Source organism: Fusarium oxysporum, chromosome II, assembly GCF_013085055.1.
Source record: "Fusarium oxysporum Fo47 chromosome II, complete sequence".
Taxonomy (NCBI): Eukaryota; Fungi; Ascomycota; class Sordariomycetes; order Hypocreales; family Nectriaceae; genus Fusarium; species Fusarium oxysporum.
This window is the reverse complement of record NC_072841.1, coordinates 2,677,951-2,703,325: the sequence shown is the minus strand read 5'-3', so window position 1 is coordinate 2,703,325 and position 25,375 is coordinate 2,677,951. Positions and strand designations below refer to the sequence as shown.

The 25,375-nt window shown below is 48.5% G+C and overlaps 8 protein-coding genes and 1 non-coding gene across 9 annotated transcripts; 3 read left to right on the top strand and 6 right to left on the bottom strand.

Annotated features, from left to right (window-relative positions):
* Positions 1-276: 276 nt before the first annotated feature.
* Positions 277-1,707, bottom strand: FOBCDRAFT_257122 (uncharacterized protein; the record flags this gene model as incomplete). The annotated part of the gene is made up of 5 exons (XM_054703350.2): positions 277-958; positions 1,074-1,184; positions 1,257-1,470; positions 1,543-1,547; positions 1,598-1,707. The coding sequence occupies 5 exons, from the start codon at positions 1,705-1,707 to the stop codon at positions 277-279; spliced, it is 1,122 nt and encodes a 373-aa protein (XP_054559325.2).
* Positions 1,708-2,598: 891 nt separating this feature from the next.
* Positions 2,599-3,593, bottom strand: FOBCDRAFT_155041 (uncharacterized protein). The gene has a single exon (XM_031173596.3). It carries the CDS (start codon positions 3,483-3,485, stop codon positions 2,757-2,759), a length of 729 nt encoding a protein of 242 aa, XP_031050381.2. The 5' UTR covers positions 3,486-3,593; the 3' UTR covers positions 2,599-2,756.
* An 886-nt stretch (positions 3,594-4,479) lies between these two features.
* Positions 4,480-6,587, bottom strand: FOBCDRAFT_15331 (HAD-like domain-containing protein). The gene has a single exon (XM_031173595.3). It carries the CDS (start codon positions 6,218-6,220, stop codon positions 4,736-4,738), a length of 1,485 nt encoding a protein of 494 aa, XP_031050380.1. The 5' UTR covers positions 6,221-6,587; the 3' UTR covers positions 4,480-4,735.
* Positions 6,588-7,496: 909 nt separating this feature from the next.
* FOBCDRAFT_214930 (NADP-dependent oxidoreductase domain-containing protein) lies at positions 7,497-9,009 on the top strand. The gene has a single exon (XM_031173594.3). The coding sequence runs from the start codon at positions 7,873-7,875 to the stop codon at positions 8,860-8,862; it is 990 nt and encodes a 329-aa protein (XP_031050379.1). The 5' UTR covers positions 7,497-7,872; the 3' UTR covers positions 8,863-9,009.
* A 504-nt stretch (positions 9,010-9,513) lies between these two features.
* FOBCDRAFT_257118 (uncharacterized protein) lies at positions 9,514-13,269 on the bottom strand (the record flags this gene model as incomplete). Its single annotated transcript, XM_031173591.3, has 4 exons — positions 9,514-10,013; positions 10,061-10,954; positions 10,999-12,955; positions 13,002-13,269. Coding segments are annotated over 4 exons (3,160 nt in total), but the record flags the coding sequence as incomplete, so codon positions are not given.
* A 743-nt stretch (positions 13,270-14,012) lies between these two features.
* On the bottom strand, positions 14,013-15,077 carry FOBCDRAFT_108675 (glycosyl hydrolase family 61-domain-containing protein; the record flags this gene model as incomplete). The annotated part of the gene is made up of 1 exon (XM_031173590.3): positions 14,013-15,077. A coding segment is annotated over one exon (1,065 nt), but the record flags the coding sequence as incomplete, so codon positions are not given.
* A 1,700-nt stretch (positions 15,078-16,777) lies between these two features.
* On the bottom strand, positions 16,778-19,687 carry FOBCDRAFT_288350 (HAD-like domain-containing protein; the record flags this gene model as incomplete). Its single annotated transcript, XM_031173588.3, has 6 exons — positions 16,778-16,902; positions 16,952-17,612; positions 17,950-17,955; positions 18,049-19,343; positions 19,392-19,518; positions 19,568-19,687. The coding sequence occupies 6 exons, from the start codon at positions 19,685-19,687 to the stop codon at positions 16,778-16,780; spliced, it is 2,334 nt and encodes a 777-aa protein (XP_031050373.3).
* Positions 19,688-20,501: 814 nt separating this feature from the next.
* Positions 20,502-20,620, top strand: FOBCDRAFT_t55. Its single transcript has one exon. It is a non-coding gene; the product is annotated as a tRNA-Glu (tRNA).
* Positions 20,621-22,486: 1,866 nt separating this feature from the next.
* FOBCDRAFT_236920 (Cation/H+ exchanger) lies at positions 22,487-24,357 on the top strand (the record flags this gene model as incomplete). Its single annotated transcript, XM_054703349.1, has 5 exons — positions 22,487-22,535; positions 22,591-22,659; positions 22,707-22,813; positions 22,878-23,473; positions 23,523-24,357. The coding sequence occupies 5 exons, from the start codon at positions 22,487-22,489 to the stop codon at positions 24,355-24,357; spliced, it is 1,656 nt and encodes a 551-aa protein (XP_054559324.1).
* Positions 24,358-25,375: the final 1,018 nt, after the last annotated feature.

Here is a 25,375-nt window from a genome sequence, read left to right as displayed (position 1 = left end):
AGCTTTATCGTGGTAGACGCACAGCATATCGATTACTCACTTGTGCCATCCCTTTCAGCCCAAATCACAATTAGATGGCCTCAAGTCAGCAAACACGCGGCATGGTAATTCGCACATTCATGTTGAATCACTCTCAAGTCATCGGTCTTATCTAATATTGTTATATAAAGCTGAGTTGTGTCCATTCTTTCAGAAAAATCCCAGTTTAAACTCCTCCATGAAAATTGACAATCTGACCCATACATTTCTCATTGCTCTCTGTCATTCTGAGTATATTTACTTAAACCACTGGTCCAGATCCATGTCAAGTCCCTGTTCTGGGCCCGGGTTTCCAGTATCCCATTCTCCCGTACCAGTCAAAGAGTTTGCAAATTCATATTCTTGGAAATTAGGGATTGGTGGTAATACATAATCCAAGTTTTCCATCTCTCGTGGAAGAAACCCAAACATGTCGTCTTTCCCATCCGGTCCAGGATCAGAGAAAGCAATCGTCGTTGGACCTGTCAGAGGTGCAGTCACCTCAGACAGGATTGTGGACAAGTGAGACGTGTTATCAGCCGTTGGGGGCGGCTGAGAGATCGTGCTGATCTCTATCTGTGTCGGGACATGTGAGTTTCTGTCTTGGAACTGCGCCAAGAACATCTCGTTTCTCGTCTCGTTCTCGACTCTGGCAACAAGCTCATGAGACTCGTCCACAGTTACGGTATCGTTCGGAAAGATAGTGTCACGGATCTGTCTCCAGCTCCGTTGAGAAACGCATTCCTTTTTTCCGTTGTTTTTGTCGAGTTCATGTGAAGCAGCAGTCTGCTTCCACCCGAGTTTCCTACAACGCTCGTATCGAGCTTCGTCAATGATGTAAGCCCTCTCCCTGAGGGCTTTGTTCTTCTCCGAAGGCTTTTTGGGGCATATCGCCTTGTGGTATTCCTTCTCGCGTTCCAGAGCCTCGCGGCTCATGGAGCTGTTGAACTTTTTCAGGCAATCATTGCACCAGAGAAATGGACTGTGGCATCGCTTGATATGCTCGCTGAGGCTTGTTAGCATGTTTGAGGGTTGGGACGAGATGTCTGACTTACTTGAGCTTTTCTATGTTGTTGAAACTCTTCTTGCATTTCCCTGGGAACCTATCCGCTATGACGCAGGGATATGGCCTTTCTTGTGATGCAGCGCCGCGATGAGAGGTAGCTCTTCTCATTATCACAGGCAGTGAATGGTACGTTTCGGTCGACCGTATGGTCGTTCTCTGGATTCGGTCTTACGTGACCCTCTCTCTAGTCACTGACGATGCCTTCTGAAGTCCTTGTCGACGGGCGGGATGTACCCAGCAGACGGTCATTCCTTCCCAGCTTGAGACAGGGGCAGGCCTACTGTCCAGTCGATGTGACGTTGTCAATACTCTTTTGCTTGGGGGGCTTTGCTCGATGTAACTGGATCGGGAGATGATGACCGATAGGTGGTGAGACTTTGTCTTAGCTGTGCAGCTAACAGTCAGATAGTGTCGCGTCAAACAATCGCGTCTCGTTGGACAGCAGAGAGTCGACTTACCTTTCCTGGTATACCACAGCTAAAGCGTGAGGAGAACAGGAATAGACTACCTTACGGTACGGTACTCAAAAAGGAATAAAGCAAAGAAACGTTGCGAGATGGAGGCCGCCTCAGGATTTGCGTGAGCAGAAATGAAGAACCGGGAATTGGGCCTTTGAGACACATGATGACTGCAGAGCCGCTTGATGACTTATTTTCATCGCAACTACATTTTTCGCTCCCTTTTTGGTGTTTTTTCTGACCCCTCATGTCTCCAAATTGCCCAACTCCAACGCCCAACCCCTTTTGGGTCTGATCAACCGGTTGCCTGCATATATATGTACTCCAACAGCTACGTGGCTCGGATGTACCGTTGACCGCCTTTTTGGCATTTGATTGAGGTCGCATGCAGGGCGAAATTACGGGTGGTTTCGACAGCCTGGTTGTGTTGCTGTTGAGTTGGGGGCGGAAGGGTCTGAATTTGGCATGCCTTGCGGTGTTGGTGTTGAGGGGACCCTCCACGTGTGTGTGAAGGATAGCTGACTAGTATGGCATATTGAGAAAACAAAAATTTGGACATCACTGGCTTGTGATTCTATGTAAATATTCAGTTCAAGTCTATTTCTGCTGTGCCGAGCCGATGGAGAACAACCCACGGAAACTGCGGGGGACTCAGGAACGGCAGCTTATTTGGTGCCGATAATGCAGGGGCACCGACCTTGGCAACCTATCGAAGCTTCGGAATATATTAACTGAACACCATTGGATCTATTGCGTGATTATTAGAAGACCTAGTGCCTGGACTTGCAGAAACACGTGGGGTTTGGCCCAAGGGTGGCAAGTCTAAAGCGTTCTCGGCCCTTAGCTTGGAGGTATATAATTTCGCAGGGCTACTAGGAGGATTTAACTCTTTATTGCGACTATTAAAAGGTTTCTCAGGTAGGACAGGCCTGTGAAACTACTGAAAGTCCTCTCCTATGTTGGCGGCTTGCTGTATCTCTTGGTCCGGTGGCTTCCATGTACTGTCGTTCCCACCATTCGTAAATAAACATATCTCAAATTAATTTCAAACCAACAGCGGCCATAAACGGTTTATTGTACTCTTGCGTAAATAGTTTATGTTTCTGAAACGACAGTACAAGGAGCCCAGGATCTTGTTGTCTACCCAACTATCCTGCACACGCCTTTTCCAGTCACATGTCCCCTACTCTCTTCAACTCTTGTGCAACTCACACTCATCCCTGCACCAACTCTGCACCCTCCTCACCTTGAATCTCAATAAAATTCCCATCAGGATCAACAATAAAGATCAGCGGATCGACACTAGGTCCAAGTCCTTGAACAATCGCTTCCCTCTCCTCCAGACTCAACTGAGCAACAACAGCTGGCGGCAAACCAACAGCTGGGCCAATCACAAGATCGTCAGTGAGCTCAGTAAACTTCTCTCCATATTTCTTGACAATTTTTACATTGGACATCGTCTCCAGACGCTCTTGTATCGCCTGGGCATCAGGTACAACAAGCCCAATATGGGCAAAGGTGTTGGGGTGCTGAGAGCTAGACTCGATGTTCTTGGTAGGAATATCGAGGTAGTAAATCTCGAGAAGACCCTGGGCATTATTCTTCTCGCGGTTCAACTCGAGGGCGGTTTGATAGCCTGTTCCGTTCTTGCCGCCATGGGCGTGAGCTAGGTAGGTGATGGAGTATGTTTTGGAGACGTGCAGGGTAAACATCTTGCGGAAGCCGAGGACTTTGGAGTAGAAGTCAAGACTAGCAGTGAGATTTCTAGTAGATATGGCGAAATGATTGATGAAATAGCCGGTTGTCGCCCAGTCTGCTGGCTCATCTGTGCCGAGTACAGGGTAAGGGTATTCTTGTCCTGCTCGAGAATGAGGAATTGAGTGAGACGTCACGGTCGAGATGAGCTGGGCTCCTAAGATGAGAGCTGATAGAAGTCGAACCATGATTTTGGTATGTTGTTTAGACGCTGATAAATAGTCCTCGGTGCACGATGATTGACCGAGACTGGATGTTGAGAATGAGCTGATTGATGCAAACTATCGGCTTTTATCATGAAACTACCCTGCCATCTATCTCAAATCATCTAATCAATCACTCAAAGTGGCCTTATTCTCGGACGAATTCTACACGTAAGATTTGTCCTGTCGAGGAATTGATGAGGCATTGTTGATGTCTTGGCCTAATGGCTCAACCTCGCGTTTGCTTGTAGCGAAACGCGGCACAGGCGCGATTTGCGAGCGCACGATTGACAGAGTAAGCTTACGAGAGCTTCATTAAATCCGATTTCTGCTTACAAACTCTGGTCCGCCACGAGGTAATTGTAATTATTCTGAACTGCTCCATGAGCCCGTCCTCAAGAACGCAGCTGAAGCTCGACTCGGAGGAGAAGCTGATGATGTCGTATTTCACATGTCCACCTGAACTGGGCTATTTCGGTGATAGTGGACCAACCCCTAGAAGCTGGCCTAAAACTCCCCGCTGACGCCATGACATCGTTGCATCCACCCACTCGAACTCCTCACTTTACGTTGCTGACCGAACGGTCTTTACGATTCAAAACGGTCTTGACGGTGCAAAAGAGTGTCGCTTGAGAAATATGTATCGCTGATCTCATGAAGCTTTCCAGGTTTTCATCTCTGCTGATCTTGCTTTTGAGTTCGGCACTTGCCTTGAAATCTGTGCCGATCCCAGATGAGCAGCCAAGAGCGAGATCACAACCCTGGCAACCAACTTGTCATTTTCCCTGTACCCACGCTTGCAGCCTGGTTCAGGGCGGGTATCGCTGCCGATCGGGGAAAATTTCTTGGTGGTTGCGAGTTGCAGGTACAAAGCACAGTGAAGGACAGTAAAGGTACAGGGCCTACAGGGCAGCCAACGCAGAGAGAATGGTTGCAGGTACATTGACCATCTCAATCACGGTCCGGCCGCATTCACGATGCATGACACGAAAAAGTTCAGAATTTGCTTTCAATTGAACTGCTCCAGGCAATTCCCCAAGACACACTCAGACGCGTCCGCCTAGTGTCAACTTGGTCAATTCAATCTATGCTATTGATATCAAGATTCTATCGCTGGTCTATGCCAAAAAGTCAAAAATCCATGGGTTCAAATTCGTCGTAGACTTTTCAATCCCCCCCAATCCAAACGCCATAAAATAAAAACAAAGTTTCGTTAAAATGTCATTGTCGCACGCTTAGACGACAGCGGCGGCGTCGGTAGCGTCACCGTGCAGGACGGGGTTGATCTTCTCGTCGAAGAAGCACTTGAAGTCCTGGCCGAGCTCGTTGCGGAGAGCCTTCTTGACGGCTTCCAGAACGTTGGGGAAGACGCCAAAGTTGGCGGGGTTGTTCTCGTCGTTGTCTCCGCCCTGGAAAACACCGGTGCGCACCAAGCAGGTGTTCCACCCATACATGTTTCCACCGATGATGTCGGACGCGGGGTTGTCGCCAATCATGTAGATGTGCTCGGGAAGACGCTCCTCGCCGTGGAGCTCGCCCATCCATGAGGTCAGAACATCGTCAGCGTACTTGTAGGTAGCCAACTCAGGCTTGCCGTAGACGACACGCTCGAGGTCAGCGCCGGTGAGGGCCTTGTACATAGCCTCGAGACCGATGCGGAAAGCACCCTGGGACATGCGAGGGTAAGGGTGCTCGGTAGGGCAGAGAAGATCGCCCTGGGAGAAGTAGATGGGAACGCGCTCAGCAACGGGGTCCTCAGCGACGGTGCCGAGACGACCGTTCTTTGCGCGAAGGACATCCATGATGATCTGCATGTCGGTAGCATAGTCTCGCGAGTCAGAGAAGACCATGATGGCCTCGATGCAGATCTTGGTGAAGTCACGGGGACGAGAGGTGGCGCGCTCCTCCTCAGTGAAGACGCGGTAGGGAGCAATGGTAGGGTCCCAGGCGACAATGTCGTTGGGGACGACGATGTTGCGGAAGCCGTACTGCTCAGCGACCTCACGGCAGCGGTAACCCTCACCACCGACGACAAGGACGGTGCTGTAGTACTCAGCCAGAGCACTCATGGGAGTGTGAGACTGGATGAACTGGTCGGTCTCGACAGGGTTGCCAAGGATCTTGGAGAGCTGCGCACAGCGATCCTTCTCGATCTTACCAGATCCGTTGGTAAGGAAGATGTGAGGGATCTTGATGCCAAGTTCGTTGTCACCGTTAAGGATCTCAAGAGCCTTCTTACCCTCGGGGATCAGACGATCACCATGGACGAGAACACCATCAATGTCAAAGGCGAAGGCCATGTTCTTGGCCTTCTTGACCTTCTCAGCCTGGAGGTCCTGAACCTGAGCGACGAGGAGCTCTCGGGTAGGCTGGATCGGGGGCATGCCGGGACGGGTGGGTCGTCCGTCCGCATGGTGAACGGAGGAGAGGCGTGACTGGCGCTTGCGGGGGATAGGCAGAGCAGTGCCGAAGGAGTTTCGGGAGGATCGTCGGTCCCTCATTGAGGGCGAGACGCTGAGGTTGTGCATGTACTTTGCGGCCTCTGAGATGGAGGACCTGGTAGCGGGGATCTCCTGAGGACCGTTGGCATCGTCGCCGGGAATGGCGAGGCTGTCGTGGTGGCCCTCGCCGTTACCCTCGCCATTGTTCATGTTTGACATCTTGCGGAGGGTGCTGGGGGAGTTTGGGGTGTGAAGTTCGTTGTCGTCGTAGGCAGGCATGATGAACAAGAAAGACAGTCGATACGAAGGTGAAGATGAATGTCAAGTTAGAGAGGGAAAGAAGACAGTCGTGGATTGGGTTATATCGGGGGGGTATCAAGTATGAGTGAAAGGAAGACTGCTTGGGTATGATGATGGTATGAGATCGAGATGATGGACAAGAGAAATGGGGCGGGGATCCGTATTTATCTATCTTGAGGGTTCTCCCAGATACTGTGAGATTCAGTGAAAACTCGCCCTTCTTGTTGATATCATCATCTTTTCTCACTTTTCACTTTGTTCCCGGGAACGTCTCGTCCGTTCAAGACAAAGTCCGTGTTCCCTCTTGTCAAACGGCGCTACCGAAGTGGATCTCGGGCGTTCACCGTCAATGCAATTGTTGTCAGTACATACAGTACATGGGATATCCGTTATCTAAAGGGCTAGTCCTAACTAGAGAGCCAAAGAACGGACTGGAAGACGACACGTTTGAACCGTTTCTTCCCGTTTTCCCGCGACAAGCAGTGTGAAAAATATGAGTTCTACGCACGCCCCTAGGTACATGAGGAGGCAGAGTTAAACTTTGAGCCAGTCGTCATATCTCGTAGCAGAGGTGACGTGAGGTTTGTGTCAAGATTGACTCCGCAGCCCCTCTTAGCAAGTTACACCATTCGAGAAAGATATGCCTCAGCGATAAAAGTACCTCGAGGCCTCATTATCGCTTCGCTATCTTGGAGCTGCTGGCCGAGAAGAGTCCGCACCAAGTGGACTGCCAGTGGAGAAAACTTCTGGCGGTGCCTGGTTTTGCACGGGAATTAAATTGGAGAAGACGATAAATGCATGCCAAGGGTTCATTTCTGACATCATCCTTGTCTCCACTGCCGAACAGGGACCCTAGAGACTCGTCGACCGTCTTTTTAGGGTGGATACCGTTACTGAAGAAAATACGGCTAGAGCGGGTATTGCTAGTCTTCAGCCTCTCGTCTCGAAACGTACCTCAAATTTCAAGGGACGTTTTTGAAAGGATCGCCACTTGCGGCTCCAATTTTTAAGTGATAAGATTACTTTTTTCAACTCTTGCTCTTCTGGTTGGTCGCTGCACATTTCCCTGACTCAAGTCTTTGTCCACGTAGCTCTCCTTGGACGAAAACTCTACATGCAGTACAGTGCCTTAGCTGAAGCGAGGGGCGATCAAGTAACTGTACTGGCACAGTACGTACACCACAGTTCTTGGCAAAACGGAACAGCCTCAGTAATTTTCCATCGGCGTGAAAATTCGTTACTGTAAAAGTCTCCCGTTTGGTCTAGCTTAGCCTTTCTAGAAGTTTCCCAATTCAGGACATGACGTCAATGACCATCTTGACCCAAACTCGCCTCGCGCGGCCTCGGCGAAAAAACCATGACCATGGATGATGGATGACAGCCACCTCATCAAGTATGTACTGTACAGTAAAAACGTGCCATCCATACAATTGCCGTTTCGTATAGAGTTTTCAGCATCGGTACCTCTCCACTGACGAAACGTCAATTGAGATATTTTATCATTAATTAATCCCTTTAAAAGCCGTTCATCTGTAAAACTGCCCCTCACTAGTCAAGATTCTCACTCCCTATCTTTCACCTACTCACATACCCCATCACTCACACCCAAACTTCACCCAAACATCTACACCATGGCCGTCTCAAACAAGACCACATTCACCCTCAACAATGGCGTCAAGATGCCCGGCCTGGGCTTCGGCACTTTTGCTAACGAGGGCGCAAAGGGCGAGACCTACGATGCCGTCAAGTGCGCCCTCAAGGTCGGCTACCGACACCTCGACTGCGCCTGGTTCTACCTCAACGAAGGTGAGGTCGGTCAGGCAGTGAGGGATTTCCTCGCCGAGAACAAGGATGTCAAGCGTGAGGACATCTTCATCTGCACAAAGGTCTGGAACCACCTCCACGAGCCCGAGGAGGTCAAGTGGTCGTTCGAGAACTCCCTCAAGAACTTTGGCCTCGACTACATTGATCTCTTCCTTGTCCACTGGCCCATCGCTGCTGAGAAGGACGAGGACTACAAGCCCAAGATTGGACCAGATGGCAAGTACGTCATCAAGAAGGATCTCACTGAGAACCCTGAGCCCACATGGCGCGCCATGGAGGAGATTTATGCTAGCGGCAAGGCCCGTGCTATTGGCGTTTCCAACTGGACCATCGAGGGTCTCAAGAAGTTGCTGTCCTTCGCCAAGGTGAAGCCAGCTGTCAACCAGATCGAGATCCATCCCTTCCTGCCCAACGAGGAGCTCGTCAAGTTCTGCCAGGAGAACGATATTCTCCCCTCCGCTTACTCTCCCCTCGGATCCCAGAACCAGGTCCCCACTACTGGTGAGAAGGTCCGCACCAACGAGACCCTCAACGCCGTCGCCGAGCGCAGCGGTAACACCCTCGCTCAAGTGCTCCTCGCCTGGGGTCTGCGACGCGGCTATGCTGTGCTGCCCAAGAGCTCAACACCCTCTCGAATTGAGAGCAACTTCCAGGTTCCCAACCTGTCTGACGAGGACTTTGAGGCTATCCAGAGTGTTGCCAAGGGCCGACATACTCGCTTTGTCAACATGAAGGATACCTTCGGTTACGATGTCTGGCCTGAGGAGACTCCTGAGAACGGAACCTCTGCTGTTTAAGTTATGAGATTATGATGAATACCCTGGATGAATGAAAAGAATGGAAAGGAAAAGAGTGTATTATAGCGTTTGGTTAGCGGGACAAAAGTTAGCATGAGAGTCATTCCGCTGTTTGGAAAGAGATGAAATTGATCACATTTCAAACAATTCTGGTAATAATTTTTGTAACGTCGTGATACATGATATGAAAACCATCACGGCAAATGATATGGAGACCCTGAAGATAGACAATTTGTTTACTTCAATCAGAACCACTCATGCATGAGAGAGGATGAATTCAGACGTCAAATAATCAGTATTTGACGACAACTTCAAACTGAGCTGCCACCCACTGAGCATCTATCTTTATCGAGATGGCCTCAATTTTCGGCAAGTGCGCCGATAGGATGTATAATCTCATCAATGATCTACAAAATCGCGCCATATACAGGACGCATCCTTGATCTATCTCGGCGAGATCTTGCATACGGTTATCCGATAGATCAACTCCCGTATAGGTACTTCTTATCAGTGACCAGTCAAATCATCTCTCACATATCACAAAGCAACATTTTATCATAAGCATGGACCAGTTTCTGACCGCTCTTCATGAGGGACTTTAACCCCCTGGACCCTGATGAAATGATAGGACATGTGGATGGTTGTTGATAAGGTTGGGTCTTTAGGGTTGGCGACTTGGTGTGTATGTCCGCAGATAAGCTTTCATCGACTATCTTCACGAAATAGATAACATCGAATTAAAGGTGCTGGAGAAATAATGAAGGGGTCCAATGTATGTGAGCTTCATGCTCCAGTGGTGATAATCTTCTCTTGCAAGTCCTGAACGTTTTCGATCGCGGACAAGCCGACAAATTTCAAAATTCCGCATCAAGCAAATCCATCTCATGTTCAAATAGGATGATGAATAACTTGTGAAACATGAATAATCTGCGATAGGAGGACTGCATTGCTGTCTTGATGTTGAGATGACCTTACTTTCTCGTGCACTTGGACCTAAACCTACATTTTGTGCCAAGCCACGTCATCAAGAGTGAAATCAAGATAATAAGGTAATTGCACATATTTATTTCCTTGCGTGAGTATAGAACATAGTTCCATAAGATCGGCACACTAGAATCCAAACATATTCTCATCTTCCACGTAACCCCAATCTATTAAATCGTTAGTAACCAGCCATTAATCACAGAAAGAAACATACCTTTGAGAGCAGGGAGAGCAGCCTTCTGTATCATCGCCGGCGGACCGCACAAGAACACAGCGCTCTTCTCAGACGGCTCGAACAAACTCTCTTTGATGATATCCTCATTCACATGGCCCGTCTTTCCCTTCCAACTATCATCAGCATGGCTGAGCACATGAGTTACCTTCAACTGTCCATGGGCCTTCGTCTCAAAATCCTCAAGCTCCTCTTTCAGCAAGATATCAGCCTCTGTTTTGTTAGCGTCCACCACTCGAACCTCTGTCTTGTCGTTGTTGGAGAGGAGAATACGCGCGAGGAGAGAGTAGCCGGGTGTTATGCCTGAACCGCCAAGTACGAGGGATACACGATCGAAGTGACGATCTTTATCCTCGATAACGAAGTCTCCATTGCCGTTGTAGACTATTTCTCCAGTTGGGCCGCGAAGCTCGACTTCTTCGCCGATGGGCATACAGTCCAAGATGTTGGAAAGGGCGCCGCCTGGTTGGTTCTCATCGGGAAAATAGGTTTTGACCGTGAGCTCAAAGGTGGCATCTCCATCAAGAAGAGACTTGGCACTTCCATTGGTCATATTGTCACCTGGGGTAGGGAGGAGTGGCTTCGTGGGTGTGTAGGAGCGGATGAGCATCCTATCCAGCATATGGAAGCCAATCTGAACATGCTGACATGTCCCAAGGCCGAGAATGCTCTTACCCTCAGGCAGTTGGAAGGTATAGGCTCTTGTGTCTTTAGAAAGATTCTTGCGATCAATGAGTTTGACTGGAATCCATCTATGCTTTTCCAACGCTATATGCTCATCCTTGTTTTTCGACCGGGATGTATCTTTGGCAGCGGCTTCTGCATTTTGTTTGATGAAGTTGGCGGCCTTTTCAGTCACGACACCAAGAGCACATTCTGATACTCGTTAGACACACCCATGGACAAGACTGTAGACTCACCTTTGAGTTTCTTGTAAGCGTAGTCATCGTGGATACTAGCAAATTCATCACTCGTCTCCTGATGGACCTTGCCTGCATGACCGAGAATGGCCGCCGTACCGCCAGGATGCCAGCCTAGAACACTAGTTGCGTCGTAGACCTTTCCGTCGACAACAAGCCAGCAGTCATCCTGAGTATTATGCTTCTCAATCTCTTCTCGGGTAAACTCCTTCTGAGGCGCGCCAGCTTCTTGCTTCGCCTCTGCAATCTTATTCTCAACGCTTGGCTTCATCCATCCACCGTCTTTTGTAGCTGGCTCAACAGGGTGTCTAAATAGAATCGAAGGTGTTTCTGAGTCATCGTCATCGGTGATCTCAGGACGTACGGTATACCAGCAGTTGTTCATCATACCCATGACATTCCAGTTTGGCTCTCTTGGCTGTGTGTTTTTGAACACGTTGAAGCATCGTACCATGATACTCTTTGCACGAATAACATGCGAAATCTCAACGTCAACATGCCAATGGAGCCAACTCCAGAACTTGTTTCCGTGACGAATTGGGTAGTCGGGGAATTTGCGGATGCAGTACAGCCAAGTTGCTCCATCGTCGAGGGAGACTTCAACACGCTGGACTTCATGACCTCCGCCGTCATATGCATACCCCTCGATGCGATAATTTTCTCCCTTCTTGGCTCTGCCCAAGGGAATCCTCTCGCCTTGTGCAGGCTTGACGATAATTGAGTTGAGGTTCTGCTCATTGCAGGCTGTATCAGGATGATGAAAGAGGGCTTCGGCGAAAGGGCCATCTTTCTCAGTGACAAACGATGGAAGAACTCGGTTATCCCAGATATGATAATAAGAATCATTTTCTTTTTCGCTTATCCATATCTTCTTTAGCCACTTGACATTCCTGCCACCAACATAGCCTGGAATGATAACACGGACGGGATATCCGTGGTCAGGCGGCAACGGAACGTCATTCATTTCGTAGGCTAGAATTACGTCGTTGTTGGGCGACATGGCGTGCTCGAAAGGTATACAAGTCGCGTAATTACCCTCGCTCAAATCATCAGTGCCTTCAAAGTTGACCCAATATCGCTTCTCCCCGAGACCGGGGGGTTTCTCGGGAACACCATTCGCAAGGAGCACGTCTCGAAGAAGAGGTCCTTTCCAATATGCGCAACTCGCTCCTCCAGCGCCCCAGTTGAAACCTTTGCTCTTCTTGATCATGTTGAGCTCCTTGCGTCTGTTTCCATCACAAGCAAGCGCAACAGCGATGTTGATCGTATGAAACTCTTTCAGATCATCCATAGAAAGCGTCTGAGTTTTGCCATCGTAGGTGATCTCCAACTCGTGGAACTCCCACAGAATACGCGGAACAGGACCGTGGTTTCGAACATAGTGAAGCTCGTTAGGTGTGATCAAGCCAGCTTCGTACAATCGCGTCAATGGTGCCTCGGCATTGAGAGGGTGTTTTCCAGTGAGACGGATGAGATCAGGAGAGCGAGGAAGCCAGTTGTCTGGGCTGAATTGGTCCTGTTCGTCGATTGAGATCTGCGTGAGATTTTTGTGCTGAGGGGACTTTCTCTTTCCGTTATTTTCTTTGAGGTGTTGTATGTAGTTCTTTTCATGCTCCAATGCTCTGAGAAGGGCTATCTCGGCTGGTGTATACTTGTCTGAGAGCTTTGGCTCCTCACTCGAAGTCTTTTCCTGTTTCTTTTCTTCGTTCTCTTTGTTCTTTGCGTATGCATCGTGATGCTTGTCTTTATCCGAGGAACGTTTCCACTCATGCTCTTGCTCAGGCGTATCATTCTTTTTATCACTCTTTACTTCTTCTTCTTTCTTCTTCTTCTCTTCCTCCTCCTGCTTCTTTAGGTTTGCAGGCCATGGCTCTTTATTCTTGACCCAATCTTCAGTCGCGTTGAGAACATATCTCCATCCAAGTGAGCGATTTTCCGGATGCCGCAGATGAAAGTCCTTGAAAGAATTAGCTTCCTCACTGATTGAACCATAAGAAACTGACCTTTTGATTCTCAATCAAGTCTCTGAAATTGATCAATTCTCCACTCTTGGCTCTCTTCTGAAATGCAAGATACTTCTGCTTCTCTCTCGCCACTTCCTCTCTATACTCATCATCTTCATGAGTAAGCCCAGGAAGTCGGTTATTTCGATCTCTGAAGCCAATACGGTGCTGGTGCCCGGAAACCCAATCCGGCTCGTTCCGGATCTCTTCAGCCGTCGACCCAGGATGGGCTTGCACTTTGACAACCCAAGGCTTGCTGTGAGGCATGTTGTCAGTCTCTGAGAAGAAGTTTTACAGATTGATGGAATTGAACATCGAGCGTGGTCTGATAGTTTATCAAGACCCAAAGCGTGACGCTTTCAGGATCTTGGCTCCGCGGAGAAAGTGAAGCATGACGTCGATGATATCCAGAAGAGCACAAGCTAAGCTAAAATGAAGAATAGTTGACTAATATCAAACTTTTAGCTCTTGTTTTTGACTTTGGCATCCAAGAATCATGATCTGATGCTGCCGGTACTGCCGGAGGATTCTTAAATTCGTCACAATTCTTCCAAAATTATCATACAGTATGGTAAAGGTTCTATGACCTTTTCAACTTTAGGATAATTCCCAAGGTGCACTATAATGAAGCCTTCGAACGGCTCTTGTTCATTCACGAATCACGTCGCGCTTCGAAATCGAGCCAGTAAGAAAAAAGATCATTACATAACGTTAAAGGTGAAGTTGAGATTCCACACAAAAAAGGTTTGGCTACCGTAGGAAGTCATGTAATTCGGTAGCGCCTGTGGGGTCAAGCTACCAAATTGATGCTTGGTAATTGGTCAACTGGGAATGAGACGGCTTTAAAGCCTCGTCCTACAGACTGAAGTGGATAGCCCCGGTTTTCTAGCCAATAAAAGTTGCAGGAGTCTTGCATCAGGCATCCATAGGCGCTACCGAACTTCATCAAAATGTGCGACAACTTCAATGAAGGAATCGAGTCTCCTGCAATCCGGCGCAGAGACATTCCAATCAAAGACATTGCGAGTAATAAGGATTGAGAACCTTACAACTTGACCCCCACTGACAAACTGTCGGGCCTGTGTAGTCCTTTCCTCCACATTGGCTGTACTTGGGAAGACCTCCTGTTGCAGGGCCGCAGATGATATCGTCGTCTTCTGTAGGCTGTGGCGTGTCCTTCGTTGTGCTGGACGAAGAAGACCGGCTTGTTGTTGAAGTCTTGAGTGTTGTGTCTCCTCCAACAGCGGTGCTGGTCGATGTAGAGCTTCCTTTCGATGTTGACGAAGATGATTTACTGCTCGTGCTAGCTTGGGTCTGTCCTGGCACAGTTGCACTTGATGTTGCAGTTGCGACGACAACACGCTGAGAGACTGTAGACGGGAGACCAGGCACCAGTGTAGGACCGGGGATCTTATAGGACAAAGGTGTCGTGTAGAGGTTGAAGAGAATACCAGGATCGTTGGCCTTGTAAAGCTGAGTACCCTTGACGCCATCTGGAGCCAAGTCTCCGTCACCAGTGACTTTGAGGTTGAAGCATTGAGGGTAGTTTTGCGCTCCGTTGGGCTGACCAGAGCCGTGAAGAGCAATAATCTCGTGGCGGAGGACATAGTTGCCTGGGGCCAGGGCCTCGGGGATTTGAAGTGTCCAAGAGAAGCCAGTGGCAACAAGGACATCTGCCGCCCACTTGCCGCTGTGCATGGACATATCAATGAGACCTTCTTGACCAATTTTGAAGAACTCAAGATCGTTCTTGTCAACAGTCTCACAGTCTCCAAGACATCTTGCGAGATAATCAATGATAGGACCTTTATGACTTTCCGGCCAGGTGCTCCATTGAAGAGTGATCTTGTCGCCTGGTTCAACCGTTACATGACCCTTGCCAGGTCGGGCAGCCTTGTGGCAGATGATATCGGGGTCTGCGAAGGAGTTGGGCTCAACATAGCCATTATCAGTGGCACCGTTGGTCCAACCGACGACAGGAGGATGATTGGGATTCCAGCTCATCTCCGGGGCAGAGTAGCCGCGAAAAGCAACGCCGTTTGTTACAAGCCAGTCTACATGGCCGTGGGCGACGACTTGCACGACTGAAGATGCGAATATGAAGAGTGGATATGTCTTGAGTGGGGCCATTGTAAAGTTGAAACTGGCAAGCAGTAACTGAGATCTGAAAAGGAAGGAACTTGTGTAATATTGCTTCTCTGGATTTAGAAGACCTCTTTCAAATTTTATATATATTCTGTCCTTCTGCTCGCCAAGTGACCCTGGAATGGCTGTCTTGAATGCCAGATGGTCTAGACCGGACGTGTCAGCGCCACCACGTTCTACAGGGACATTCCCGGATGTGGACAGCTTAAAGCCTCAAATGCCAATGTCTCAAGGACAGACGGAAAACTCGCGTGATCATGTGTTTTAATATCTTGATATTGTGCTGCAGTGGCTTATCGAGGACACCATGTCTCGACTTCATGAAAACACAAGTGTGTCTTGCAAGCCGTCTCTCAATATTGAATCATAGGACGTGCAGTTCGTCGTCAAAACGACTCGGGACATTCCACAACACCTTGGAGCACAGTCTAACGTTACAAGAGTATCTCTGCTTCGAACAGCTGTTGCTAAGCCACAATCACATGATGGAAACAGCAGCTAAACCATAGAACAGACCTCAGGAATATTTCAGCCCAGATGTCGATCGATCGGATCTTATCTGCCCAACATCCTGTTTCTGTCTCTACTAGCCGGTATCACAATCCTTTTAAGGCACATGGTTAAATCTAAGCTTAAGCCACCATGCGCAACATATTTGACTCCAACTGAAACGTTCCATCGGCCTTGAATCTCTTCGCTAGAGCTGTACCTGGTATCGTGGCGCTGTTAAAGTATGAGATTGAACGGGAGACTTCTGCGCTATGAACGCCGGATGGAGCTTGGGCCTACCTTGTTGAAATATGCCTTATGCGCTCAGCTTCAAGCTGAGGAATGATGGGTGGACGAGACATTTGGTGAATGGCATTGTAAGTGACAATTTTCTTGTGAGGTTACGAATTGCCAAAAGCGTCTTGCCCAGCCATAATGCGCTTGTAAAAATCCTCCCTTGATCCCCAGGGTTTTGATCTGACCATTCACCACATTCCAAACCCTAACAAGCACTCCCTATAAAGCCCCTCACAAAAGGCTTCCAGGACCCAACAGGCATGCATCTTCCCCCTGTATATCCCCTCTAGTCACCAACAAACGCCACTCAGCCAGCATCTTAAGTCGCAAACGGGAGCGTTCGGCCGCACCCGTCCAAGACATGCGCCCGTTGTTCAAACATTTCGATTCAATATCATAGAAATTCCATTCTAGACTGGGTCACAAATGTTGTCCTTCCTCGGTAAATCTCTTGGCGAGGGCCAGATGTCTTAGACCTCCAGCGAAGCCATTGGAATGTACTGGCTAAGATATGTGACGGCAAGCTTTCGCTAACTTTAATGATAACCTTATCTATATTCTTGTTTGTTTCAAATGTGACAGGAACAAACTGTTACTTTGAGTTTGGTGGATACGGTTATTAAAGGCCAAATCGGTCACCTTCCTAGATGCGATGCGACGTCGAACTTAAAGAATGCGTAAGGCTCTCCGTGGTGTGCTCTGATGTTTGGTAAATGGTTTGTTAGAAGTCCCAAACGTCCCTAAACCCCTGGCTTAGACATTTGTGACACTTTGGTATTGGGATTCAGGACAGAACTCAGCTTGGCTTACATCATAATTTAACCTCTATTGTTATTCATGATAGCTTAAGATGAACCTTGAATAATCTTATCTGCCATCTCACTCAGAGTATCCGACATGACATCCATCTCCCCAAAGATATCCACACAAGGCTCTTTCTCTAACACAGAGCAATACGCAGCTTTGAATCCTTAGAACGAACATTAGCAACAGCAAGTAAGCAACAGTAATCCACTCACCTGCTAGCTTCGCAGCTGATACATCCCACATATGGGCCGCGGCGAACCAAAGCTCCTTTGCTCCCTTCAACTCCTCAAAGGTCGAGGCATATGCCTTGAGATCCGGCTTACCCACGCCAAACGAGTCGCAAGAAATCAGGTGCTCCTTTGGAAACTCGATGCCCGCCTTATCAAAGTACCCAAGCACTCTGTCAAAGTCTCCAGCTGTCAGACCACGCACCGTGAATCCCGCTGCTCGAAGCTTATCAAAACATTCTTTGAGATCAGGTCTTGGCTCGAGTTCCATGTAGCCATGCGTAATCTTCTCGATATCAGCCCCACTTGCGAAGGAGCGTGGCTCTTGGATACCAGCGAGCCAGAGCATGCGATAAAAGAGGGATGCGAACAGCTTATCGAATGCGACGTATCGATTAGTTATTGAAAGATACGTATATTCCCTCTCTCCAGCCTCGATCCAGAGGTTCACAAGAAGACTGGGCTTTACATTCTCGGCCAGCAGTCTTTCACCGAGTTGCTTTTCGACTGCTTCGGTAAGCTTGTCGTATGAGACGCAGGTCCCAACGATGTCGAAGACGACGTACTTTCCGTTGCTGGGTGACATGTTGGCGTCGGGACAATGATGTAGATTGACTGGTGGAGGGTGAGGGCGAAGAATGAGTATCTGTAATCACAATCATAAATAGGCCTCTCTGGGTTGACTCACAACCCCTCACTCAGCCTAGTGATGTAACCTAAAAGCATCTTAGATTCTCCGTAATCGGGTACTGGTATCCGAAAGTTGGAGTTGATAGATAGTCGGATGCGTATCCGTTGACTCATGCGGGGGAACGGGTCAAGGAACCGAGATGTATCAGAGCGAACAATAGTCATGTCATTGTTTCTGTAGCTCACAAACAAATAATTCTGTACCGCTTCTTATCCCGTAATGAATCCTCGTAAAACAGAATCTGTCGTACATATGATCCCAAGTAATGCCTCACAATGCCTTCCTTGCTTACTCCATCCTAAGCCAGACACATCATGCTAACACATCACGCCCAGTGTCGAGTTGTACAGTAATGGCAACGCAGAACTAGCGTGCTGCCGTGGTCTTCCACGTACGTCCCAAAATCGGCACCGCAATGACGGCACTCATCCCACTCATCCATTGCCTGGATCAACGCATTCATCTTGTTGGTGATCTCCCATTTTCTGTCACTCTCATTGTTCCTCTCAGTTCTTGCCATCTTTAGTTCCCTCTTGATCTCGTCTCGTTCTTTAACGAGCGCCGATATTTCACTTCTCTGGGACCCAATAGTTTCGTGTATTCTGTCTCGTTCGCTCAAGGACATGCCTGTCTTGCTTTGTCTTTCCGATTCAAGGTTTCTCTTGGCTTGAGTGAGTTCTTGCACTAGAGTTGCTGAGCGCTTCCTTTCTGTCTCAAGGGCTTGCGACGCTTGAGCAAGTCTCGCGGTCAAGTCTGTTGTCACCTTCTGCTCGTCTTTGAGAGCATTTCGAATATCGTCTCGTGCAAATTCCGTGATGCTGACCCTGCTACGTCTTTCAAGCTCGAGAGACTTCTTCAGGTCGTCGTTCTCTTGAGTCAGAATGGACGATTTTGTCTTCTCCTTATCCCATCTGGCTTTGAGCAAGCCACTCTCGGATCTTGTGACTCTCAGCTCTCGTTGAAGTGTCTCGAGTATTTTTTCGTTTTCTTCTGCTTTTACTTCCGCTGACGATTTCTTGTTCTTTGCATCACTCATGACTTGTTCAGCATGATACCTTGCAGTGGACACTTTCGCCGCAATATCTCGGAATTCTTTATTCTCGGCTGCAACATTTGACATCTCATTCCGCAACAGGTCTCGCTCAGCGGTAAGAGTTGCGACGATCTGCCAGAGTTCTTCCTTTTTGACTGAAGCAGCCGAAAACTGGTCGCGGAGTTCGTCTCGCTCATAGGACACTGCTGTTACTTGTTGTTTGAGGGAAGAGACCTCGATGCGGAGGGCCTCAAGCTTGGTGGAGCTTTCGTCCTGGGTCGTCGGAGCCGGTGTGGGTTTGGGTTGATCTCCGCTTTGCTGAAGAATATCATCTTGGTCTCGGAACTTGGGATGGAAGCTTCTTAGCATTGTTGCATGGTCGAAGCCGTTTGAAGTGGTGAGAGAATGCAAGTGCCCTCTCGCAAGAGTAACAAGCAACCTTTGCAGCTTATCGTCCTTTGACTTCAAAACAACGGCGACAGTGAAAAGGAAAGCCGAATCGAACCATTTCCCTCCGAATACCTTCTGGATGTTGTCCCTAGCAAGCTCGCATAGCTTGGGAACGCCATAGTGGGTACCAATGGCACAGATTTGAAGATGGCAGGTTAATTCATCGCGCATGAAACGATCCGGAGCCGCCGGTGCACCTCCAACTGATATTGGTTAGCTTTTGCTATGAACGATCATGTCCAACTCCATACCTGCTTGCAGCGCACTTGGGAAGTTCCTTCGGTCAACTTCATAGCAACCAGACTTGAAGAATTCAACCATACAGTTGACTGTGTCCAGAGAGAACTCTTTCACGGTGACAACCGGATTTTGAGATATCTACAAAGCGTCAGTTCCTTTTCAGAGCATGAGCTGCAGGATATCATACTTTCTGGGCGGCATCGAGAGAAGCTGCGAGCTTTGGAGACTGCGCTCGCGCGATTGACTGAGGAATACTAAACGCGAATCCCTGACAGAGAAATGTCAGGGACAAAGGTGCTGCCCCCATGGTTGCAAAGATTTTCCGTCACGCGGCTGCAGTCGTATGAGAGAATGACGAAGATGAGGTGCAGAAGTTGCAGGCGATGAGAAAGCAAAGCGTTCTTAGAGAAAGGAGAAATTGTTTTGGTGATAAAAGAGTTGAAGTGGGGCTGAGGCAGAGAGGTCAGGAGGGAGGCAGGCGGCAGACACATAACTGTTGGCACTGGCAGCACCTTCCCCCTGCTTGATGATAGAGCCCCCGAAATTGTTATAACCTGATAGCGCTCAAGGTTCACTGAGATTGAGGTGTTCCTCACTATTTGGATTGGAGAAACAGGTCATAAAAAGCCATTAGCTTCAGTATAGTAACTTGCTCCACCTACACTTGAATGTCGATTCTACGTTAGGAAGACCGCCTCTTATGAACAAGCTAGGTTTCTCAACCTTTCCGGAGCTACCTCTAGTTACAATAAATTGTAATGCCATATCAGAAAACTCCTTTCAGGTTAGAATACGCAGAGCTAGTACTTGGTAACTATATGCTAGTAAGGCATGGGGCATATAGAGAGACAGAAGGAAATCACCGAGTCGCATCACAAACCTAGGTACAGAATCTCTATATCAGCCACGAGCCACTACTATCTGCCTAAATGCCACGTTTCCGTCATAAGATCTTTGCCTGTTGACATGATATATGTGTTTTTATATCACCGGGAGGATACCCGTGTTTCAACTCATGCCCGACACCCCAGGTACTCGAAGTATTGGCTGTACCCGATACTAGGTCTATCTGTCTAAGTTACTTATTAAAGATTAAATTAATCATTTTCAAATAACACCAATGCCGGGTGGTGTAGTGGTAACATCCATACCACCCTTTCACGGTATCGCTTCGGCGAGTCGTTTATGTTACTTACATGTGGGGTGGTGTGTGTCGCAGGTTCGAATCCTGCCCCGGCAATATTCTTTTTTCTAATTTTCAGGCTTTCTTTTATTCATTCTTTATTTTATGTCTGTATAGGTAGTATGGCTGGAGTCTTGATCTACAAGTATATCAATCCGGGTATCCCGTTCTATAGCAATTGAGTCAGCTTGTTTCAACAACGAAATGTGAAACTTGCCAATCTCTCGCTTCAATCTCTTCTATCTGTCGTTGTATAGTGGTTATTTGGTACCTGAAAGGATTCCACCAGCTTTGGGTCCAGTGGGATATTGAAGAGACACTGTTAACTCCTAAGATTTTCACGACCGTTGTCGTGTTGGCAACTGACACTCCGACAACAAGAAAGCGGAGAGGTCATTTCAAGGGGCATCAAGGCATCGTCGACTGGCTGTGCTAGTGCTCGTCGCGTTCACCGGCTAAGCCCAGGATAAGGGTGTTGTGGGCGGGCGTTCGGAGTCTTCATGACCTGGGGCTTGTCGCAAGAACATTCTCGTCAACCTTAGTTACGCCGACCTCGTAGATTAGGTGTTTATAGTAGTTGGGAACAATAGGCCAAGAAAAGAGTCATTTCTATTACTCGTAGAGGCTGTTTGGGATTTCTTCATATTACACACTACCCTGTATATACCCTTCACGTCGATCAGAAAAGCTAAACAAGCTCACTCTAATTATCCGAAGCCTAAGAATAGTATTATGAAATAAACAATCTCAGCAATTATCTATGCATTTCCAGGCAAAGATCACCATCCAGTCGCATTAAAAACCTCAATATAAAACATGACGGTCACAACGTGCTGATATCTCGCCCGCGTTATCACGTTTCAGCCTCAATGCAGGATCTCCACTTTCCTCCGGACGTAGTACGGAGATATTCTAACAAGAGCCTCTTTTATGCTTATCCAACACTGAGAGCCTCGTGTTTGAAGTCCAGAACTATCTGGTAGATCCCAGCACCAATGACGTAGCACAGGAGTCAAGTTGATCAAAGATCTACGCCCATTGAGACGGCCCACGCGTCCAGATATCGCCGAGATGATATCCGTGTTTCAGCTCATGCCCGATTCCCCGCACGAATATCTTGTTTAGCCGCGCGTTTGGGAATAGCATCTATTTACTGAAAGATGGTCAAACACCGATTTCGAGAGGTGTGGTGTACAATATATTACAGAAAGATGCTTTAAAATGCTTGGATGGTGCTGAGGCTAGAGCTAGAGCTAGATGGAGTTGACCCAGCTGGGTGCATGCATGACATTTCAGACCCGCCACGGCTACTGTCCAAGTGCGGCGGTATTTTATGCTTATTTTAACCATCAACTCTCCTTCCCCAAGTCGCCGGAGCAAAGCTCCTCAAAACATTCTCTGAGGCAATAGCTCTTACCTTTGATTACGATCGCTGACAATTCTCCCTGTCGATCCCCAACGCCAAGCTAATCCCTCGACAATAGCGTTCTGCCAAGAGTTTCGCCCAAATCCCAACTGCCCAATCGAGAACGAAGCAGACAAAGCAGATGAGACGCGAAATCGCACAATGCATCATTGAAGTGAGTCTTTTTTTTAGCCTTACTCTTTATTCTTCCAGCCTCACTCTTTTTTTAGCTATAGAGATATCGTTTCATGGCGGTTTAGAGCTACTAGCTTCGGCGGCCAGCCTGATTGTCGGCCAGGGAAGCCCTAAATCTGGGATGAAGTTGTTAAAAGGTGCACGGATGCCGTTCTGGGGAATGGGATATTTAGCTTGCTTCGTTCCATTCTAATTTCCTTTCTTAATTTGCAGGCTGGACCTGTATTGTGTTATCTTCTGTTATTTTCCCTATTTTATTTCCTCTCTTGTTCCTTTTTCTTTTTCGCCATCTTCGATTTTTGGGGTACAGTGGTTCTGTCAAGATGCCTGTCCTTAACCTCTCTGAGCTGAACATTGTTCTCGGCGTCTTGGGTTAGTACTTGGCGGACATTCATCTATCGCCAAGGCATCTGTTGACAGTTTACAGGCGCTTTCATGATCCTTTATGGCATCATCTCTGTCAAGATCAAGCAGGCTTGGTATCTTGGCGAGGCACGTTAGTATTTCCATTCCTTCAACCACTTCAGTGACTGACTTGAAAAGTCCCCGCCGTCTTCTTTGGAGTCATTCTCGGACCTATAGCAGCAAAGTTCATCGAGAGCGAGAAATGGGGCTCCGCTGAGCCGGGACAGACCAGCGCCATCACCCTGGTATGTCTTCCACCTCAAATCGCCACCAAGCTATGCACGAATGATAACTTATGTTGAACGATAGGGCATCGCTCGAGTAATGATTGGAGTACAGCTCGTGATCGCAGGCTATCAACTCCCTGCCAAATATGGACTCACACGATGGAAAGAGATGGCTCTCTGCCTGCTCCCCATCATGACCGTCATGTGGCTTTGTACAACAGCCTGTATTATGGTCACCATCCCCAACTTGACCCTCCTTGCCGCCCTCGTCATCGGCTCCTGTGTCACCTGCACCGATCCCATTCTATCGCAGGCCATTGCAAAGGGACCCTTTGCCGATAAATATGTGGCTCGCCCATTGCGAGAAGTCATCTCCGCCGAGGCTGGTGCTAATGATGGCTTTGGCTTTCCCTTCCTTATGCTCGCGACATACTTGATCCAGCACGCCGAGAACCCTCCTGCTGCAGCTAAAGCTGTCGCCGAAGGGGTGAGTGGAGGTGAGGCGGGGCATGCGTTGATGGCGCGCGCTGGTGAGGTTGGGCGTCTCGGTGGCGGCGTAGGAGTGGCCATGGCGAACTGGTTTGTTGAGACCTGGCTGTATACCATTGTATTGTCTATCGCATATGGTGCTGTCCTTGGGTACGGATCTTGCAAGGGTGTCAAATTTGCACTCAAGTCGTAAGTGTTGCACGATTGTTCTTTGGCATCCAAATCTGACGCTTGACAGTAAATGGATCGACGAAGAATCTTATGTTCTTTTCCCGACCGCCCTTGGTCTTTTCACTGTTGGAACCTGTGGAGCCCTTGGTACTGATGACCTCTTGGCCTGCTTCGTTACAGGTATGGCTTTGAATTGGGACGGCAACTATCTTCGCGAGACTGAACGTCGTCACGATGAAGTCAACTCATGTGTCGATGTACTACTCAACTTTGGGGGATTCATGTACATTGGTGCTATTCTACCTTGGGGGGACTTCCATGATCCCACTGGTACTGGCATAACCTGGGGCCGTCTTATTGGACTTGGTCTCCTCATCCTTGTCTTCCGCCGTCTGCCTGCCATTTTCGCCTTCTACAAGCTCATGCCCGACGTCTGCACCAACTGGAAGGAAGCTCTATTCATGGGATACTTCGGGCCCATCGGTGCTGGCGCTGTCTTCTACGTTGAGCATGCTAGACATCTGTTTCCCCACGACGGTGAAGGCGATGAAGAGGAGACAAACCTCGTTCGTGCGATGGGCCCTGTTGTCTACTGGCTTGTTCTCTTCTCCATCATCGTCCACGGGCTTTCTATCCCAGCTCTCAATATCTTCTACCATTACACTGGAAAGGCACCAATTCGGGATGATGCTGTTGAACTGAGACGCATCTCTGTGCGAGTCGCGACTCCTCCAAATGCTATTGCAGGAGACAAGGATACTTTTATTGCGTACAACCGCTTCAGTCGTCATGTTGACCCTAGTGCAGTTCATCTGCCATCCAGGAAATCTCTTGATAATCATGACCTCTCGGACGATGAGGATCTTGGCAAGGGGCAGAAGCACGGCATCGCGTTTGTTTAAGCATGTAATGGTATTGGTGATTTACAAAGTCCTTCTTTATGTATGTTCTGATTTTCGGTAAACTGTTAATCTCTCTGTCATGTTAAACATGATGCCACTCGTTAAAATATCTGATGGTCATCTTTCCGGCCAACCTTGACGAGGACTGCTCCGTGATCTGTCATCTATCACTTTTCTCTTGAAATTCACTGAGCGGGATTCTCTGGAATTAGATGTATCGTAATGAGAAAGCGAGATTGCTCCTCATGAGTATCATGACGAGCGCGGGATCGTGACCTTGGCTCCTAGCCCAAAGACAAGTCGCATCAGGCTTTGTGGCAATGGCGAAGGCGCTAGTTGATGGCAATAGTCTCGCAGATCATAGGCAGTGGCAGGAATCCGGACAAGAATAAGCAAAGACTAGTCGTGGCAGCATCGAGGTTATTGGGCTTCGGCTTTGTCTCCCCCACGAGACTCAGCAGCCCATGTGACATCTCGATTCAGCCGCAAGGGAGCGACAACAAGGCAAATGGTCAGAAACCAATGATCGACCCTTCTCACGCAATCCACTTGTTTCATGCCGCCAGACCTCTGGACTCATATCCAGCTAGACGGGGAGTTCAAAAGAAGGTGTCCCTGCTAAGACACCAACTTGCCACCGAGCTGAACAAACTATCGAACGCCATCCGTTGGGACGGGGAGTTCGAGGCTGTCACGGACTGTCGCGGTGGGTCAGCGGCTTCTCGCTGTGGAGGCCTCAAAAATCACGACATTTGAACTAGGGGTTGCGAATTGGCTTGGCCTTGGCCTTGGCAAGGATGGTTAGCGTTGGTAGGAGAGGCGCAACGGGATGTGGCCTTGATCAGTAGCTGCTCGTGGCCGTTAACTGTTCGTGATCTTGGCTTTGAAGTGCCGCTTACGAAATTTTGGACCATTAATCTAGCGTAAAAACCATTCATAGTCTTCTCTTCCACGGTCAAATTTGGAGGAGAACCATCGCGGCTCAATGGTTCCCGTCTTACGGATTCATCCATCCCTC